Source organism: Perognathus longimembris, chromosome 13 (genome assembly GCF_023159225.1).
Source record: "Perognathus longimembris pacificus isolate PPM17 chromosome 13, ASM2315922v1, whole genome shotgun sequence".
Classification (NCBI taxonomy): Eukaryota; Metazoa; Chordata; class Mammalia; order Rodentia; family Heteromyidae; genus Perognathus; species Perognathus longimembris.
In genome coordinates this window covers 6,861,495-6,882,194 of record NC_063173.1, presented here as the reverse complement: position 1 = coordinate 6,882,194, position 20,700 = coordinate 6,861,495, and the positions used below count along the sequence as shown (strand labels likewise).

At 37.0% G+C, this 20,700-nt stretch overlaps 1 protein-coding gene across 11 annotated transcripts in view; it reads left to right on the top strand.

Moving 5' to 3' along the window:
* Dlg2 (discs large MAGUK scaffold protein 2) overlaps positions 1-20,700 on the top strand; it is a 1,704,707-nt gene that overhangs the window by 1,148,052 nt on the left and 535,955 nt on the right. For all 11 annotated transcript variants that reach the window (XM_048360010.1, XM_048360014.1, XM_048360019.1 and 8 more), the window contains one exon: positions 14,322-14,372. In XM_048360010.1, the coding sequence (XP_048215967.1) occupies positions 14,322-14,372 (51 nt within the window). The remainder of the gene's footprint in view (positions 1-14,321; positions 14,373-20,700) is intronic.

Sequence of the window (20,700 nt, the reverse complement as noted above, 5' to 3'; positions counted from 1 at the left end):
GCTGTATTTCCAATAGTCACTTTGAAAAATTAGTATCAAGTTGTTTTAACATTGTACCCCTGAGGACCAAGGACAAAATGAGGGAAGTGTGGGGTATGTATGCCTTGGTTTCTGTGGAAATTTAAATTCTGCATTGTTTACAATGAGCTTTCCGAAATTTCTATGTTACATAATCTTATTCTCAACTGAGATTTTTCTCTCATTGGTTTAACTCTAGTAATTTGTGATTGTCTACATTTACTTGTCTGTCTCTCTAATTTGGGATCAGTGATTTATCTGTGGTTTCCCTTCTCTGATAGATATAAGAAGAGTTATTGATTTCTGTTTGTTTAGTGTTCTTTATCTTTGTTAAGAGAGTGGTGTACCTAACCTGATGAGCTGGCAAACAAATACTCACCACAGTCAATGGTTGATTTTTACTTACTGTAGTTTCAACTCCAGAATCTCTATGAATCTTTATTTTATAGTTTCTATTTCTTTATTAACATTCTTCACTTGACTCATTGGTATGATATATTCCCTAATTTAATTTTATTATCAAGGTGATGTTCAGAGGAATTACAGATACTTATGTAAGGCAGTGAGTACATTTCTTATCAAGCAATGTTTCCCCTTCCCTTGTTTTTCTCCCACTTTCCCTCCCTCCCAAACAGTTAATTTTCAACATATTGTCTTGTGAGTATTGCAATTGCATTGGTTCACCCTTTGTCCTTTTTTCTCACCATTTTCTTGTCCCCCTTACTTTCCCCAATTCAGATAAATGTATATACAAGACACAGAGTACCAATATCAAAAACAGTTACAACAGGGGATAAACCAAAGGAAAAAGAAATGAAAAAAAAAAGAAATAACTTCACACAGTACATTAAAAACAAACTACAACAAAGCATTATTTACCATAGCTAAAATATGGAATCAAACTAGATCCCCCTTAGTAGATGAATGGATCAAGAAAATGTGGCACATATACACAATGGAATTATATGCTTCCATCAGAAAGAATGATATTACTCCATTTGTAAAGAAATGGAAAGACCTGGGGGGGGCGGGGAATCATACCAAGTGAAGTGAGCCAGGTCCAAAGAAACTCTCTTATTTACAGGTTATTTTCACATGTAGCAATCATGTTTCCCTTTTAGCCTCATTTTGTCTAAAACTTGAAATGTGATGTAATGTGTATGTGATAACAACCAGGAATTCGGATTTTTCCTCTCTTTTTTTCTTCCAAAACCCAGGATTGGTTGTTTGGTGATATGTCTGGGCTAGTTTGGCCTTGCTGATATTCGGAAGATGTTTTCTGGTTTCTTCTATTTTGCCCTAGTTTGGTAGGGAGACTATATTTGGCTAGAGGTTATGCTAAAACAACTTGACTTCCATCTTTTACCAGTGCTTTTATAGGTTGATGCTCAAGAAGTTTATGACTCTTTCAGAGATTTTTATTTTCTGACAGGCTTTTCTATGTCTCCTCGGTGTACAAGCTAGTTTCACATGGTGTTAGAGATGCACCACAGTCTAGGGCCTTCTCCATTCTCCTGAGTACATTACTTGTACCAGCGTACATACTTCCATTTGCCATGTTGGGTAGACCTGTTTGACTCTAAACCTGTTAATTTCTCCTACTATGTTTATGGTTACTCTATACAGTCTATTTCTCTAACCAATGTTGTAACCTTAGGCTACTTCAGTTTTCGCTTTCTTTGTTACTGAATCCCCTATCATTCCCAAACACTGAGATGAGTTTTCCCCTCAGACTTCCCCAAATGCAATCAGCCCTTTGGGCAGGGAAGCTACTGACTTCCACTGCTTCCCACTTCACCCACAAAGTTTAGGAATAGAGAAGAGAATGGGTTAAAAGTGGAGAGGATGTCTGGGAGCAGCAGCCCACAGTAGAATTTCATTGTGGTTAACTGAGGCTCAGTACTTTTCCTTGTATATTCTTGTTCACTTACTCTGTTTTTTGTTGTTGTTGTTGTTCATTTCTAAAGTCCAGAAATGGCTACTTTTGAAAAATCTGGTGACTTTTAATGCTCTTCTTTAGAGATAGACTTTGCTGACTTTGCTGATAGACTTCCATGCTCTGTAACATTTATGAATAGGGTAAGAACATATATCATCTGCCAGGTAATTATTTTATGTATGTTACTATTTCATGTAATTTATACTGGCAAATTATGCTAATTTGCTTAGTCTTTACAACTCTACAGAATTGTTAAGAGCTCCACTTGACAGATGAGGAAACAGGGACCGCTATTGCTTAGTCCATAACTGGCAAAATCAAAGGCCGCTTCAGGATTAGTTCCTACCTACCACTCTATCAGCCTGAGCTGATGATGATGTAGACTAATGAAACAGCGAGTATGGAATCAGCACTGTCTAGCTGTGTGTGTGTGTGTGTGTGTGTGTGTGTGTGTGTGTGTGTATGTGCATGTATACATGGAAGTGTATGTGTGTAATGTGTGTATACTGGGTAAGAGGACTGGGGAAAAGAATGTTAGGATTGTTATATTTAATAGAAGGGCAAGAATCATGGAACATAAGACAGACACATACTTTCTTTAGTATCGGATGTAGAAATGCTGTATGAACCTTTGTGGAACAAGCATCTAAAGTGTTACTTTTTCTGCATGTCAGAATTTCAGATGAATTATCAGTGAGTCTGGGTGTATTATACTTCTTTGTTCAAGCCTAAGAAGACAGTAATGTGTTCTTAAAACTGGATGAAAGTGACTGAAAAGGTATTAGCAAATATTTTGAAATACTATTTACACACATCACTGCTTTGAAATTACACTAGTTCTTACACCTGTCCTAGATCTTATTAGTGAATGTTAAGTCTCATGTTTGTGCCACATCACAAAAAAACTGGATGAAAAGATTATATGATCTAGTAAGGAAGGTGGAGGTAGTCACTCAAAAATATGTGTTGATTGATGGATTGATCTTGAACGTTGCTTGTAAGGACAATCTACATTGAGATGAAAAGAGGGACGGCTCATTGTTAGCAATATTTGAAGTGAAGTACTTGGAGAAAAATTAAGATGCTTTACTTCTTTGAAATGTGACTATGGTTTGAACTTTTCTATATGAAAGGTTTCTTTAAGATTGCAGGAAATAATCCTTTCACATAAAATTTAATTAATGTCCTCAACAATTATTAAGTAGCTAGTATTTGGGAATCAATTTGTTATAGGTATCAGAAGAAAATAATTAATAGATAGCAAGCGAGAGGACAACCGATGAAGGAAGATGACGCCTAGTCCAGAGCGTGCTGGATCATAAGGAAGACTCTGAGTAGAATTATAGAGTTCTCCAGGCTGCGTAAGATTGGGGGAGATTAGTGTTTGAACTTCAGACATGAGATTTAACACATATATTCATTTGTAAATTTTGTTCAGCAAAACTGTATGAAGCCTAGACTTCCATCAGTAAGTGAGAAAAAGAAGGATGAGGATGATTGTTCCACTTGCCTATTGCTTACAGCTGTGTAACTTTAAAGACTCTACCTAACTCAGAATTAAACTTCCCCAGTAAAAATTACTCTGTGTTATCAAACTCTGTGGATCAGTGTGATGGCAGGATTAATTTAAGCTACTACAGGGCAGAGTTCAGACTTTATGAAACCTAGCGGTGAGCTGGGCTTTAGTGGCTCATATTTCTAATGCTAACCAATCAGAAGATTTATCTGAGGATTCAGATTCTAAGGAAACCTTGGCAGAAAGTCCATGAGGCTCTTATCTCCAATTCACTCGCAAAAAGCTGGAAGTAGAAGTGTGGCTCAAATGGTGAAGCATCAGCCTTGAGCAAAAATGCTAACGGTCAGTGTCCAGGCCCTGAGTTCACACCATAGAACTGGCTCTTCCCATCCCCCAAAAGAACCTACTAGTGGTACTATCAGCAATCATTGTTATTGTAATCACTTTTTGTGATTCTAGATAGTACTAATGAATTTCAGGGAATTGATAAGAAAAACTTTTTATGACTTTATGGAAAAGACAATCTTAAGCTGATAGGAGAGGAGATATTACATACCTCCAATAGAATCATGGGAACAAAAATTTTGTTGGGATTATTATTATATCCCCAAAGCTTCACCCTAGTACAGAGGAAACTCTAGGTATTCAAAAAAATACTTTCTAAATTAATTATAATTTTAATGGCATCAAGTGAGTAAAGATATTTGTAGTAGACTGTATGGCCTTGGTATAAATTAGTAAATGCACCAAAGGAAAGATGTACTTAATCTTAAGCTTAGCACAATACTTGGCTAGAAAATTGTAGAGCGCTTTTCCAATATTGAGATTTGAACTCAGGGCCTTACACTTGGAAGGCTCGCTTTCTCAGCTCTACTACTTGAGCCACACTTGTAGCCTAGCTTTCCTCTGGTTATTTTTGAGATGGAGTCTCATGATCTTTTCTGCCCAGAATTTTGTTCAATGGAAATCCTCTGGGTTACAGCCTCCTGAGTAGCTAGGATTATTGGCCATTGACACCTGGTCAGAAACAGTTTGGAGATTCAGAAATACAGGATGAATGCTATAGAATATACTTTAAGGGTAAATAAAAAGGATTTAAAGCTTCAACCATCAATATTACATGATAAGAAGAATGTCTTAATATATACAAAGAATAGATTGATACTGAAAAATGATGTAGGAAACTAGGGGCTGGTGGCACATGCAATCTTAGGTATTTGGGAGGCTGACCATGGGAGGATTGCAGTTTGAAGCCAGCCTAGGCAGAAAAATTCATGAAATCCTCTTCTCAACCCATAGCTGAGTACATTCTTTTAAAAAATATTTTATTGTTATTATAAAGGTGATGTACACAAGGGTCACAATTACATAATTCAGGTAATACACAGTGTCACCTCTTCCCTCATTTTCTTCCAGTTTATCCCCTCTGGACTCCCCTCCCCTACAAGTTCTGTAATTCATTTTCGACATGGGGTCTAGTAGTACCACATGCCTATAATCTTAGGCATTTGGGAAGCTAAACAAATTTCTGTGCTCTCCCTTACTCTTCTCAAAATAGATAAACTTGCATTCATAGCTATGTGCATATGATCATATAAAATGTGTATTGAAATGAACTCCAAGAAATGAAGACACATTCTGGACACATTCTAAGCTCTTGTTAGACATTGAAAGCTGGGTGCTGATGGCCCATCCTTGTCGTACTAAACTACGTGGGAGGCTGAGATTGGGAGAACTTAAGTTCTAGGCCTGGCCAAACAGGAAAGCTTATGTGACCCCGTGAGATGCCATCTCAAGCTGGGTGTAGTACCATCAGTTTGTCATCCCAGCATCTAGAGAAAGCCTGAACTAAGTGAATCGCAGATCAGGCACATGCGTGGCTATAACTGGGACCTCCTCTCAAGAATAGCCATGGAAAAGTCAGAGACAAAGGCCTGCCTTGGCAGCTTAGGAAGTACAAGGACCTGACCTAGGGAGAAAGATTTTTAATAAGCTATATCAATTGCCTTAAGAAAGAGATGATTTATTTGTGAAATAGGATGCTGTCTATTGATATCCAGTTTAAAAAATGTATAGGTAGAAAAGGATTTAGAATGAAGGAAATTGTTCTAGATGACCAGTTGTGTTTTCAAAGTATTGAGGTTGAAGTGACATTGCAGCATTTACTCCGAAAAAAAAAAATAGGTGAGAAGAAATAGGTCAGATAAAATCTAGGTAAAGACTATGAAACAACACGGATCAGAGCTTGGGGAATGCTTGCATAAGGAGGAAAGAGAATGGAATAAACACAGTGGATGGAACAGTAAAAGATCTGTAAGGAGAAAGCCTGGAAGAGAAGAAGAGGGAAACGTTAATGAAGAACATTAAGAAGTGCCCATGCTGTGCTGAAACGAGGAAGGATGATAAATGGAAGAGATCTTTGTATTTACATATAAAAGCCTTCACTAGCCCTCTGTATCCTCTTGTATGGTAGTAGATCACAAAGCAGATTGCTTGAGATTGAGGCCAGAGAAGAGATGAACAAGAGAAGACATTGATAATTTGCTTCGTGCTATAGTCATGTTATCCCCAAACCAAGGAGGAAATATTTTCAGCATTCTGTTTATAACATCAGATCGGGAAAGTCTTAGGGTTTTCCTCTCCATTTATTGTGTGATCTTGAAGTAGCTGTACAATTCAACATGGCAGTTTATGAGTGCAAAGTATCATAATCAATGCTGCCTCTCCCACCATTTTCCCTGGCCTCTCCCCGCACTACCCATTCTCTCAAATTACCTGGTTCCATTGACACATACTTACATAAAATACTCTGGGTATTTTAACCCACTGTTCCTTTGTCTGTTTGTCTGCCTCTCTTCTCTTACCTCTGCCACTCCAGGGAACACATCTTCCAGCTGCTTGGTATTCATTGTGTTGGGCTGTAAGTTAGTTGTGCATAGGAATCACACTACTGAAACCCATCCCTGCGTATACCAGGACTCCCCTCCTGAAGATAGTATATTTCAGTCAATTTGTTTGTGTATATCTGTACATATCTCTATATCTTGTTGTTGCTTAGCTCTCACCCCTTTTGCCTGTGTTCTCAGCTCTTGATTCTCTCGACATTTAACTGACCAAGTGATTTACACAGAGAGATGGGCTGGTAAGGCTTTGACAGGACAAAAACCTTATGTATCAGGATTCTGTGCCAGTGTTGATCAACTGTATTTTTAATATCACTAAGTGCCCTGAAAGAACATATTCAAACTCATGAAATATTTAAACTCAAAGAACAAAACAGCTTGTACCAGGCGGGAGCCAAATGCATGCATTAAAACCACCTGCTCTTCCTCCATCCTGTGAATCAAGAAGTAGATCCGGGAAAAACGTGCCATTTTCTAATCATAGGCAAATCCAGGAATGGATGTATTACTTGATTGCATTTTCCCGTGATTAAAGGAGCCTTCAACCTAAACAAACCCCTTGTGTTTGTATAGACCTTAAGTCATTACCTTTAACTTTTCCTGACAGTAATAAAGAGAAAAAATTTTATCACAGCACAAACTTATAAGTAAAGAGCTACTTAATTTTTAAAGCATGGTTTAGAATTAAATTATAAAATATAATATTGAGTTTATGATCAATTGTCTAGGTTCAATGTCTAACTAAGAGAGAGAAAGTGAAAAGAAATAAAAAGGCAAGGGAGGGGAGGAGGGAAGGAGGAAAGAAAATAAAAGAGAAAGTGAGAGGGGAAAGTAATGAAGGAAAGAAGGATAGAGGAAGGCAAGGAAGATGATAGAATATGGTCTTCCTTATTGGTAGGAGCCTTAATTTATCAATTCAGAATTCAACAGTTTGTTTAATCAAGATTAAAATTTTTAACTTAAAGGGGCTGGGAATGTGGTCTAGTGGTAAAGTGCTTGTCTAGCATGCATGAAGCTCTGGGTTCAATTTCTTAGCACCACATTAACAGAAAAACCCAAAAGTGGCACTGTGGCTCAAGTGGTAGAGTGCTAGTCTTGAGCACAAAGAAGCCAGGGACAGTGCTCAGGACCTAAATCCAAGCCACATAACTGCCAAGTGAATGAATGAATGAATGAATGAATGAATAAAGTTAAAGTCAAGGTTCAATGATAGAACTCATTCCAGTGAATAAGAGGAATCATGCATGTATGAAAAGTAGAACATTGAGTAAGAATATCAATAATATGTCTGTTTATTGAAAGTAAAAGATATCAACTTGGATTAGCTTCTTATAACTGAATAGTACTCATTTAATAACTAGATGCATACCTTAGATAAAGCAAGTGTTCTACAAAACTTAAACAATCTTTTGCTTACAACTAAGCATTTAAATGAGATATATGCAATACATAACAAAGATAAATTCTTGCAGCTTGCAAGTGACAGATCTGGCATAGAACCCAGATATTTTGGCAACAAATGTAAGATTTAATTTCTCTCTGACAATGTCTCTTAACTTGAAGCAAGAGCACATTTTTCAGTAGTGGAGAAGGTCATTAATTAAAGATAGGGAGCTGAGTGTCAGTGGCTCACACCTACAAGTGTAGTTTCTCAGGAGCCTGGGATCATGGTTGAGGGCAACCTAGGGATGAAAGTCCATGAGACGCCATCTCCATTCAATAAGCAAATGTCTGGAGATATAGGTCAAGTGCTAGAGCTCTAATCATGAGCAAGCAACATCTAGTGTGAGTATGAGGTTGTAAGTTCAAACCCCAGTATTGACGCTTGAGAGATAGTGAAAGAAAGAAAGGAAAGGAAAGAAATAAAAGAGAAGACGGAAAGGACGTAGAAAGAGAGAGGTGAATATTTGGGTTAGAAAAGGCTTTTAGCAAATTTTGCAGTAGAAAGCAAATTTGTTGGCTTTACATTGTTGGGTGAAAATTTAAAAACCTTTCATATTTGATCAAATAATCCTTTGGGCTCTTACTGACTTGTTATCCAGAACTATTAATATTGGTATACCATCCTTTTGAAAGTCTATCCTGATCCATATACTTAACATATGCAATCTCATTCTCAAGAATTTCATGAAATTCTGGATTATTTAGCTAAAGTTTCTTTGCAATTCATATCCATTCTCTAAATGTCCCCTCACGATAGCCATGTGAGGAAAGTGCTGTTGTTAACACCATACTATGTGTGAAGACATAGAACGGCTTTGTTAGGAGACTGAGAATGTCTACCACATCTACAAACCTTGTAAATATTGGAACATGGATTGAAGTCTGTGTCTTCTTTCTTTTCTGGAGCCCACATTCTTGCCTATTGAGCCTCTGGGAGAATACATAGAAGATTCAAGTGTGAAAAGCATGACATGTTTGCTCTAAGAAATCCTCTAATGGAAAGGAAGGATGAGGATAAAGTACTGGGAGGAGGAAGTCCAGTCCAGTAAGCACAAGTGTACATGTGTGTATACATGTAGGCATACATGTATGCGTCCGTGTTGATTTTCTGGTGGTGGGATCACTATCCACTCAAGAATCCTCAAGAAAATGAACTCATAAATGTGGTTGTATAAAATAGGAATGACAGACGGTTTGGGTGCAGGGAAGATTGCCTCCTGTTAATAATCTAGATCTTTGAGAACATCTGATTTTACCTACCTAATCAGTTCCATTTCTCACTTCATTAACTCATCTGTTTATTCATGATAGGCCCTGTGCAATATGTTGCATCTACAGGAAAAGCAAATTACCATGGTTTGTAGCTTACTGTGGATGTGACAAGAGGCCATGATAATAAAATCATAATTTGATCATTGAGACTGATTTTCTTGGTTGTCATATTCTTCTCCATGTCTAGTGCTAATGTCATATTTTAAAGCAATAATAATAATAGGTTTATCTTTTATTTGATAATTGCTTACAATAAAGTGCAGGATTGGTAGAACATTATATCCTATATGAATCTGTGTGCAAATCATAGTCAATAGATCTACAATTGCTATAAAACAAGTAACAAAGATCAGCCAGATTTAAAATGTGGTAATAGTGGGACTACTACCTCTCTCTTCTTCCTTTCCTTCTCTTTTATTTCTTTTTTTTTCCCTTTCTTTCTTTCACTATCTCTCAAGTGTCAATACTGGGGTTTGAACTTACAATCTCATACTCACTCGATGTTGCTTGCTCATGATTAGAGCTCTAGCACTTGACCTATTTTCCAGACTTTTTGCTTAGTAGCCCTGCTCTGGTCTACATTTGTACTTTATATACACATATTTAGGTTTTTATTTTGTTTTGTTTTGTTTTGCCAGTCCTGGGGCTTGAACTTAGGGCCTGAGCACTGTCCCTGGCTTCTTTATTGTTCAAGGCTAGCACTCTGCCACTTGAGCCACAGCGCCACTTCTGGCCATTTTCTATATATGTGGTGCTGAGGAATTGAACCCAGGGCTTCATGTATAGAAAGCAAGCACTCTTGCCACTAGGCCATACTCCCAGCCCCCATATTTAGGTTTTGGTAGGTTTGTTTAGGCCTTTTTGAAAAATGTGAGTTTTTTGAGAATGAGGATATATTTTTAAAAATCTTTACTTTCTCAGTGTCTGTCACTATGCCTGGCACTTCATAGATGTTTAATAATCAATAATAATGCATAAATGGGTTTCAGTGAAATAAGTCAATGCTTTGCTCCCCCTGTTTCTGCACTTGTTAAAATATGTCACATAAGAATGTATAAAATTAATTCTTCAAAGTTTCGTATGCTCTTAGCTTTAGTGAAGTTATTTAAAAAAAAAAAAAAAGAGGGGTAAGGACCCAGAAATAAAACTCAGTGAAACCATTAATATTCCAATTAAAGAAGGTTAAGACATGGAATACTCCACATGAGTTATTCATGAAAAAAAACACCTCCTTTTCAGAAGATAAAAATACATCTCAAAATTAGACTATGTCATCATTGAGGCAGGTGGTTACTATAGCAGCAAAGGAAAAAAAGGACAGTAAGACTAACCAAAGGCTCTCAAAGAGAAAAGTATGTGAGTTGCCAAGGTTCGTGAATTACAGTGTTGGGTCCGAGTGCGGCTGTGCTGCGGGCCCCTCCCTGCGCTTCGACACCATGGGATCCCCGGAGCCTACATGCCCACAAGTGTTCTGGTCGCTATGAGCCACCAGTTTGATTTTCTGGCCGCTATAGAAGCCACCGGCTGAATCACACATCCATCAGCTTCAACAGAAACCAGTCCTTAGAGAAAAACCTATGTGTTCAAGAGCAAAAAGTATCATTTATGGTATTGAACCTAGAAGGCGATAAACAATGGCAGTCCTTTTCTGGGGTCCTCAGGTAAAGAAGAGGCTGTAAGGGATGGCCAGGGCTAGAACTGATACAAGACCTCTATCCATGCAGCTGGCGGATCTCCACCTAGCAGGGTAGAGAAATATCACAGGAAGAATTTGTACCTTGACTCGTCAGTTATAAAAAAAAAAAATGTATATTAGGTAAAGTGAGCTCGACGGAAAGAAACACATATTTCATGGTTTCCCTCATTGGCAATAATTAGTATATGTTTAGGATAGTCCTAGCAGAGGATCACAATAGCTATGTACATATGATCATAAAAGATGATGCTAAACAAAACGAACTCCAAGATACGGAAAAAGGAGGTTTTTCATTGTTGTTATTTTTAATGTACTATGTGAAAGTTTTTCTTTTTCTTTTGTTTTTCTTTCCTATGGTTTATCCCCTGTTGTCACTGTTATTTGATTTTGGTACCCTGGGTATTGTATATAGGTTTATCTGAGTTAGGGAAGGGAAGGTGAACATCAAAATGGTGAGCTAGAGGGCAAAATGCAAACCAATGAAACAGCGATACTCACAAGGCAATATGTTGGACATTAGCTGTACAACTAGGGGTGGGGGGAGAAGATGGGAGAAAAATGAAGGAGAGGATAACAAATTTGACAAGAATGTACTCACTAACTTACATATGTAACTGTAACCCCTCTGTGCATCACCTTGGTAATAAAATTAAATTTTTAAAAAATGCATGTGGGCGCTGGGGATATGGCCTAGTGGCAAGAGTGCCTGCCTCATATACATGAGGCCCTGGGTTCGATTCCCCAGCACCACATATACAGAAAATGGCCAGAAGTGGCGCTGTGGCTCAAGTGTCAGAGTGCTAGCCTTGAGCAAAAAAGAAGCCAGGGACAGTGCTCAGGCCCTGAGTCCAAGGCCCAGGACTGGCAAAAAAAAAAAAAAAAAATGCATGTGGAAGAATTCTTTTCAGAAAAAGATCTTCATTAACTGAAACTTGGGTGGTAAAAAACTGGGATTAGAATGAGACTAGCATGACAAGCTCACACAACAATGGATCCTCTGTAATTCTCCTCCTCCGCAAACCTGTATCCAGATGTCAGTGAGAGCCATTCACAGCACAGTTTGGGTTTTACTGAATGAAAAGATGCACAAGATGATGTTTCAGGATGAGTGGTATAGATAGTACTTGGTTCTTGATCCCTCTGTAAGCAGCCACAATCTAAATGAATGTGGAAACCATATTGGAAGAATACTGTCTAGTGCTTCGAAAAGGTACTAAATGTTCATGCAGGTCACAGCACAGATTTCTGATTAAAATGGAAGGGTTCTTAAATCTTTTATCCTTTTCATCAAAATCTCTTCCAAGAAAGGTTGTAGAATTTCCTGTAGTACAGATGATGGGTACCACTCAGCTCCTGCTGTCTTGCTGATGAGAGCATAGACACTGCAGCCTCTCAAGTATTCTTCAGTTAATGTTGAAATTCTTCCTTGCCTATGCTAATTTTTTAATTTTTCTATGATTTCACCAAAACCTCCTGTGGACATAGATACTTCCATTTAAACACAATGGTGCAGACTAGATGCCACCATCTATTCTTAGAGAGCCTACAGAATGCTGAATTGGGTAAAAGGGCATTGTTTTCTTAGATTGAGAGCTAAACATGCAAGGAATACATACATGTGAGTCTAAGATACTTCCTCTAGCTGACAAGGAAATGTTTGAAGAGCAATTAGAATATGCAAGGATGCTACAGTCTGGATAATGAGTTTAGACATAGAAAGCCAAGATTTCCTTGGGCCATCACTCTGCAACGTGGGCAGGTTGTCTTGTAAGCACTTCCTAACACAGTGTCATTCACCATGGAGCTTTAGGTGTTTATTATCAGAGGATTCTTTTCTATTTCTCTTTGAAGTTGATTTTTTTTCCTTCCCCAGTTTGAAATGTTTTAATAGTGTGAAGGACTTCACCCTAGAAACCAGTGAAGCAAACAAAAGCCTCATGGAGCCATACTGAGCAAATGAAATCACATCACATTAATTCAGCCTTCCCCCACTTCCCTCCTTCTATCAACTATAGAAAGTTACAAGAAATATACACAAAATGCATATGGAAGCCTACACATATAGAGGAAATGTGAGGGATTTTGTTTTCTTTCTGTCTTCCTCTTAAATGCACTAAATAAAGCCTCCGTGAAGCTTTGAAAGCTTTCTGACATCATGAGTCCTTGTCTGGGAGTCATTAAGTTGCTAAAGCCCAGAAAATCAAATTCTGTTTAAGATTGTTTGATAAGCTAGTAGCACAGTAAAAGGTGATTCACCAATTAGTGCATGTAATTGTGTAATAAAAAAAACATGCTCTGTGTGAGTCATGGGCACACAGTAGCCCTCTGTCATTGCCATTTCCATGTTTCCTGAGTATAACTACAAATAGGCTTTCCAGCTGCTGGTGCCTGCTCCAAATTCCTATGAAAGAGAATTCACAAATATCTGTGCTTCTGAATCAAATAAATAAATCGATCCCTTACTTCAGCTGTTCACTTATATTGATCCTTTTCGCCAAGTCAGTTCCTTCTTATCAGAGTCTATATTGGGTTAAAGTTGTGGCTCTCTGGTCCTTGCTTCCATAGAGCTCCTATAAGCACCTACTGTGTTTCCATCCTGTTAAGATGGAAAAGTAAACTAAAATGAGAATCTTACTGAAATTACAGTGTTGTAGTTAAACAATTGTCTCCCTGGCTGATTCCTAAATTCAAACAATGTTGTCAGGATAGGTAGTAAACAAAGGAAGTAGTCAATTTGAGATTTCTCCTGCTCAGAAAATCTTCTTTCCTGGATAAGAAGAAATCTGTGAAAGAGAAAAGTAGAGATTGAATATTTGTTAGGTTATTTAAAAGTAACTCCTCATAATTCTCTGTACGCATCTTTTGAAATCTGAGGTGACTGGCTTTGTTCAACATGCATTTATTTCGGTGTATTCAAATCAGTTTAAGGGTTGGTTGAGAATTTAAAGGAGTTTCTCACTAGAAAATTCAAACTATGTCCTGCTCTGCTCTTTTCTTATTTCTACTGAAGTATATGGGCACAATTTTATGGCCTCCTTATTAATATAATAAAATAATAATGAGAATAAATTACCTGAACTTGAGCCAATAAAGAAAATACATCTTAGCTGACACAATCCTTAATGCTACTTTACTACTAAAAATAATATATACCTGTGCTGATTTTGTCATTGACTTTAAAGGTTATATTTTTATGTTTTTTCATGAACTCAAAAAGACATTAGCAAACAATTCCCCTTGTAATTATGATACTGCCCCTGGATGATTTGTTTTTTTCAAAATCATGATACATATTTTATATTATTTTTTCTCCCTCAAAACCATAAATAAAATTAAGTATGTAACAGCCTTTTGTTTTAGTCTTATTTTTCACAAGAGCTTAGGTTATATTTCATTTAGACAAAAGCAAATCAAAAAAATAAGAAAATGTGGCTGATTTATAGCTAGAATAAAATTTAACTCTCAGACATTTCAATATATAGCATTTCCTCCTGAATATTTATACATACTAATATTTTTCTCTCTTATTTACAGGTCAATGGGACAGAAATTGAATATGAGTTTGAAGAAATTACACTGGAGAGGGTAAGAAAACATTTTGCATTCCAAGTCATGATTTTGCCTCACACATTCTAGTTCCTAACTGGGTGTCTTGTGAAATCTTCTGATTGTTTATCATAACCTGGAAATTTCCCATAGTACTCACAATGAGAATATTAATGGAATACTTGCAGGAAGAGCACTGAGACAGCAAGCCAAATAACTAGAATGTTCTGAATATATACTACATTGCCAGGACCTGGGGAAATGAATAGGAAAAAGAAAAATGTTCCATGAATTTATACCTTATTCTTTTTAAAAATTATGAGTCTATAAGCTGTACATTTCTAATGTGTGCTGCCATTCTTACTTGTGTGATGTTGATGTCATCATCAGAAACCGCAATTACCATGCATCTTTTATTAAGAGAGAAAGAATTTTAAAGCCACCCACTTAGAGAAAAATAGGGCAACTCTACAGAGCTCTGCGAACATTCTGGAAAGAATTTGGCAAACAATTTTGACAAATTATGGAAAGTACCAGCTAGACCTACTATATTTAACAATGGAGTAAGAGAAAAGTCATAGGCTATCTAGAGGAAACAAAATACTAAAAGGCATTAATAGGATATTTATCATTATTAAAAAGCCAGTACTCATGTGAAACCTGTTAAGAAACAATGACAGACAATAACGGTAAGCAGATTTTCTCTCTAATTGAGAAAAATATAAAGGAATATTAGTTTACAATACCAATGAGTATTTAATCAATGAGTTTACAGTACCTGAAATGAGTACAGTACCTGAAATTCATTTAGTAAATTACTAACCTGGATTAAAATCCTGGAAAATGGACATATTTTTGCATTTATAATTTGTACTAAAAATGGACAATTACAAAAAGAATGCTAGTATTGGTATTGTTTATAATGGTGAAGGGTGAAAGAGGTGTTTCATAAAATATGGGCATATATCATATACATAAAAGTTACACTAAATATAATTACATCTTAAAGTATATTTGAATAACATTTAGCAAAAATCCTTAGCTGCGAAGATATAAGGCCTACCTAGATTATATTTTTAAATTAAACAATTAAGTTTGAAGAGGCTGTTTAAAATACTAAATGAGCTGTGTACTGATGGCTTATACCTGTAATCCTAGCTACTCAGGAGGCTGAGATATGAGAATGACAGTTCAAAACCAGCCTGGACAGGAAAATCTATGAGATTCTTATCTCCAATTAACCCCAGAAAACCAGGAGTGATGCTATGGAGTTCTAGCCTTGAGCAAAAGTGCTCAGGGACAGCATCCAAACCCTCAGTTTAAGTTCCATTACCATATATATACATATATATATGTATATATATATATACATATATATACACACATCATTTTATTTACATATGTATAACACAAACTTATACATACATAATTTGTAGATGGATATTCACCAAAATGTCAAAAGTGTTACCATCTTGTTAAGAATTGTTAGGGGGCTGGGGATATGGCCTAGTGGCAAGAGAGCTTGCCTCCCATACATGAAGACCTAGGTTCGATTCCCCAGCACCACGTATAGGGAAAACGGCCAGAAGGGGCGCTGTGGCTCAGGTGGCAGAGTGCTAGCCTTGAGCGGGAAGAAGCCAGGGACAGTGCTCAGGCCCTGAGTCCAAGGCCCAGGACTGGCCAAAAAAAAAAAAAAAAAAGGATTGTTGGACGCAGGCTGGGAATGTGGCCTAGTGGCAAGGGTGCTTGCCTCGTATACATGAAGCCCTGGGTTTGATTCCCCAACACCACATATATAGAAAATGACCAGAAGTGGTGCTGTGGCTCAAGAGGTAGAGTGCTAGCCTTGAGCAAAAAGAAGCCAGGGACAGTGCTCAGGCCCTGAGTCCAAGCCCCAGGACTGGCAAAAAAAGAATTGTTGGATGATTTTTTTATTTCTTCCTTTTGAGTCCCTTTAGTCCCACATCAATTAAAACAAGAATAATAATACAATTATAATAAGCAATAAAATATAAGTGTTTTTCTATGAACCTTCATTCAAGTATAAATTAACACTCTAGAACTGCACATTAGTTCCCAGCTCCTTTGTAATTGACTGCTTATTTGCTTTCCTGAGTGAAGGAATTTCTCGTTTTCAGCTTAATTTTTATTGAGCATGAGTGCTCTTAAAAGGAAATTTGCATTGGAAGTTAAGTATTTGACAAACGAGGTCTTTAAAACTTCCATTATGGACTTTGATAAAAATTTAATGGCACACTAACTAGACAAAACTGAAGCTTATAGGAAACTAGCTAACTGAGATGAAACACACACACACACACACACACACACACACACACACTTTTCTAAATCACTTTCTCTATGAGATTTGTGATGCACAGTGCAAAATGAAAAGGTAAGAACTTCTGTTTTCTCCCCTCAAGCCAGTGAACATGTTTCCATATCCTGACTGCATAAGTCATAAAGGAATTAGAAAGTAGCATTGGTATGAGAGAAAATACCCCACAGGAGAGGGATAATTGAGTGTGGGCTTTGATGCCTACTTGCTTCCGGATCCTGAGTGTATTATCTGAAGTCTCTCGCCACTCCTCGGGGTCCCAATCACACAGTCACACCGGGAACAAGGAGAGTTCCTTGACTACAACCCCCTCAAAGTCTCCGTCAGGCACCATCTTTCCTGACAAGTAGCTCCTCTTGATTCCTGTCATGAGTTTATAGTACTCCCTCTCCTGAAAATCTTCAACTATCATTGGGACCTTACGATTTAGTTCATCGTTTTCCTCCACATTTCTGGCTACTCTCTAGAAAATACTGCCTGGTTCATAACTCTTTAATTGTCCCTCTCATACACTCAATAATTCTTTCCTTCCTACCTTTTTGTGTTCATCCAGAAAACTTCAGCCCTCCTTAATTTTACTTATTCTGTACCACCACCCCCAACACCAGGAAATGGCCAGAAAAACACCCCCTCATCCCATTTCAAAGTCTTAACCATTGGTTCATGAGAAAACCCAGGCAATTTGTAAAATTTCCTTTAGAAAAAAAATCTCACATTCTCTGAGACAATAATTTCACATTTTAATCGTTCTCTAAAATCTCAAATCCCTCTTACGTCATCTTTACTTTTTACTGATAACCTTTCTTCAAGTGTCATTGAGAAAACAAAATCCAAGCAATCAAGTAAAAACCTCCTCAGTTTTCTGAGCCAGGATGTTCTTCCCAGGACAGTGCAGGAATTTTCTACTTCCTTTCTGAACCACTTTACTCTTGCAACCTTCATGACACAAAATTTTGTTTACTTAATGCCTTCATCTCTGCAATTATCTTTTCTATTCTGCAGTGTTATTCATCTCTTATATTTTCCTGAATACCTTTAACCAACATGTGATAGAATACCTCTTTAAAACTGAACCCAACATTTCCCTGCTACTATTGCCTCATAAGCCTAATTTGTTTAACCAAAAATCTGAGAAATTGTGTATATTCATTAACTTCACCATATTACCTCATCTGTTATTTTAAACCACCTGTCAAATAGTTATGGCACTTTCTATCTTTTGAAGTCCAAGTATCAATTCTCAGACCTACCTATCTTCAGAGTAGCATGACATGTAAGCTCTCATCCTTCCTTCATCAAAGATGACTTTTGCCTGGTGCTTGTACTTTACCCTGTAAAGTTAGCTATGCACAAGGCTTCAATCTGAAAGTTGCTTCTTCTGAGAAACTCTTTAGCTCATTATCCCACTTACTAATTAGGTTGTTGGTGTTTTGAGGGCTTAGTTATATTTTTAAGTTCTCTGTATATTATGGATATTAGGACAAAAGTTTGTATGGAATAAAAAAGACCCCAAATAGCAACAGCAATTCTTAGCAGGAAGAAATAATTCTGGAGAAATAACAATATCAAATTTCAAATTCATACCAAGGGTCAGATCCATAGTAATGAAAACAGTTTGGTACTAGCACAAAAATGGGCCTAAAGACCAATGGAACAGAATAAAAGACCCAGCCATATAGCCATATAGCCATTTAATATTTAATAAGGGAGCCCAAATCATAAGGTGGAAGAAAGATAGCCTCTTCAACAAATGGTGCTGAAAAAACTGGACATCCACATGAAGAAAAATAACACTAAATCATTACATATCACCTTGCAGCAACATGAATTCAAAATGGATCAAAGACCTCAATGTAATACCTAAAACCATGAAACTGTTACAGGAAAAGCAGGGGAAATAGTAGGCCTAGGCACAGGCAGAAACTCTCTAAGTAATGATCCAAAAGCACAGCAAATCAAAGAAAGACTTGATAAATGGGACTGCATCGAATTAAAGTGTTTTATGCATGGCAAAGGACATAGAAAACAAGCTAAAAAGACAGCTTCAGAATGGAAGATTTTTCCAATTTGTTTTTGTAGGCAGTTAGAGGTATAAATTTTCCTCTGAGTACTTTTGCTGTGTACCAAAGGTGCTGGTATTTTGTATGCTCCTTTTTGTTAAATACTACAAACATTTGAATTTCCGTTCTGATCTCTTCAATGACCCACTGGTGATTCAAAAATGTGTTTTTCAGTATCCATGCATTACAGGATTTTCTATGGTGGCTTTTAGTGTTAAGCTCTAATTTTATTCCATTGTGATCTGAGAGAATTCAGGGAATAATTTAAGTATTTCTGTATTTGCACAGATTTACTTTGTGCCCTAAAATGTAATCTAATTTGGAGAATGACCCATGTGCTCTAGAGAAGAATGCATTTTGGTGTTGCTAGGTGGAATAGTCTGTGGATCTCTATTAAGTCTAGTTGGTCTCTGGAATTTAATTCTGAAATTTTTTCTGTTGATTTTTTGCTGTGTTGATCTATCCAGGGACAACTATGGTGTGTTGAAGTCACCAATGATCTATGTGTGTTTTTAGTATAACTAGTGTTTGGTTGATGAAGTTGGATGATCCCACATTTGGTGCATAACTATTTAGAATCATTATATCCTCCTTTAAGAGAAAGCCCTTTATTGGTATGTAATGACCTTTTTCTATGCTCACTAATTTAAATTTGAAGTCTATTTTATCTGATATTAGGATTGCAACTCCAGCCTGTTTGGAGGGTACATTTGCTTGGTAGATTTTATTCCAGACTTTCACCTTCAGAGTATGTTTGTTTTTGTGAGCAAGATCCAAAAACACAACAAATCTAAGAAAGGTTGGATAAATTGCATTGCAATAAAATTCAGAGCTTCTGCATAGCAAAGAACATAACTTGTAAGATAAATAGAAAGCCCACAGACTGTAAGAAGATCTTCTCTAGCCATATAACAAAGACCTCATATCCAAAAAATACTTAAAGCTTAAAAAGTTAAATCATTCAAAAACAAATCCTCAAAGAAACAACAACCCCATTAACAAGTAAGCTAAAGACTTAAAGGCAGACTTCTCTGAAGAAGAAATAAGAATGGTCAATAGATACATGAAGAAATGCTGAATGTTTCTGGCCTTAATAGAAATGCAAATCAAAACAACACTGAGATTCCACCTTACCAAGTTAGAATGGCCTTTATCAATAAGTTTAATAACATCATGTTGGTGGGGATGCGGCCAAAAGGTAATGCTACTACACTGTTTGTGGGAGTGTAAACTTGTTCAACCACTCCAGAAAGCAGTATGGAGTTCCTTAAAAGACTATACATAGAGCCCCTCTATGACCTAGCAATCCCACTTCTGGGCATTTACCCAAATGACCACAAACAAGACTATACTAAAGCTACCAGCACAACCATGTTCATTACAGTATTATTTACCATAACTAAGATATGCAACCAACCGAGATGCCTCTCAGTAGATGAATGGGTCAGGATGTGGTATATATGCACAATGGAGTTCTATGCTTCCATCAACAAGAATGACATTGCCTCATTTGTAAGGAAATGGAAAAACCTGGGAAAATTATATCAGGTGAAACAAGCCAGGCCCAAAGAAAAGTAGGTTGCTTGGTTTCCCTTATTTTCAATAACTTGAATAAGTCTATGATAATCTTAACAGGGGTCACCATATCCTAGTTGATAAGTGTATAAGGACCATATATAATGAAGCGTGTCAATATGAACTCCAAGAATTGGAAAGAAGAGGTTCTTATTATGTCCTATATGCAATTATTTGTATTTTTTTCTGTTTTAGCTTTCTGTTCCCTTTCTCTTGTATATAAGTTTATCTGATCCATGGAAGGGAAAGGGAATCACAGAAACAGCAGGATAAAGGGTGAACTAATGCAACAATAATACTCACTTGACACTATGTTGGGAGTGAACTATGCAACTTGAGGGAATGGGGAGTAGGGAGAGGGAATTGGGAGAAAATGAGGGAGTGGGTAACAGTG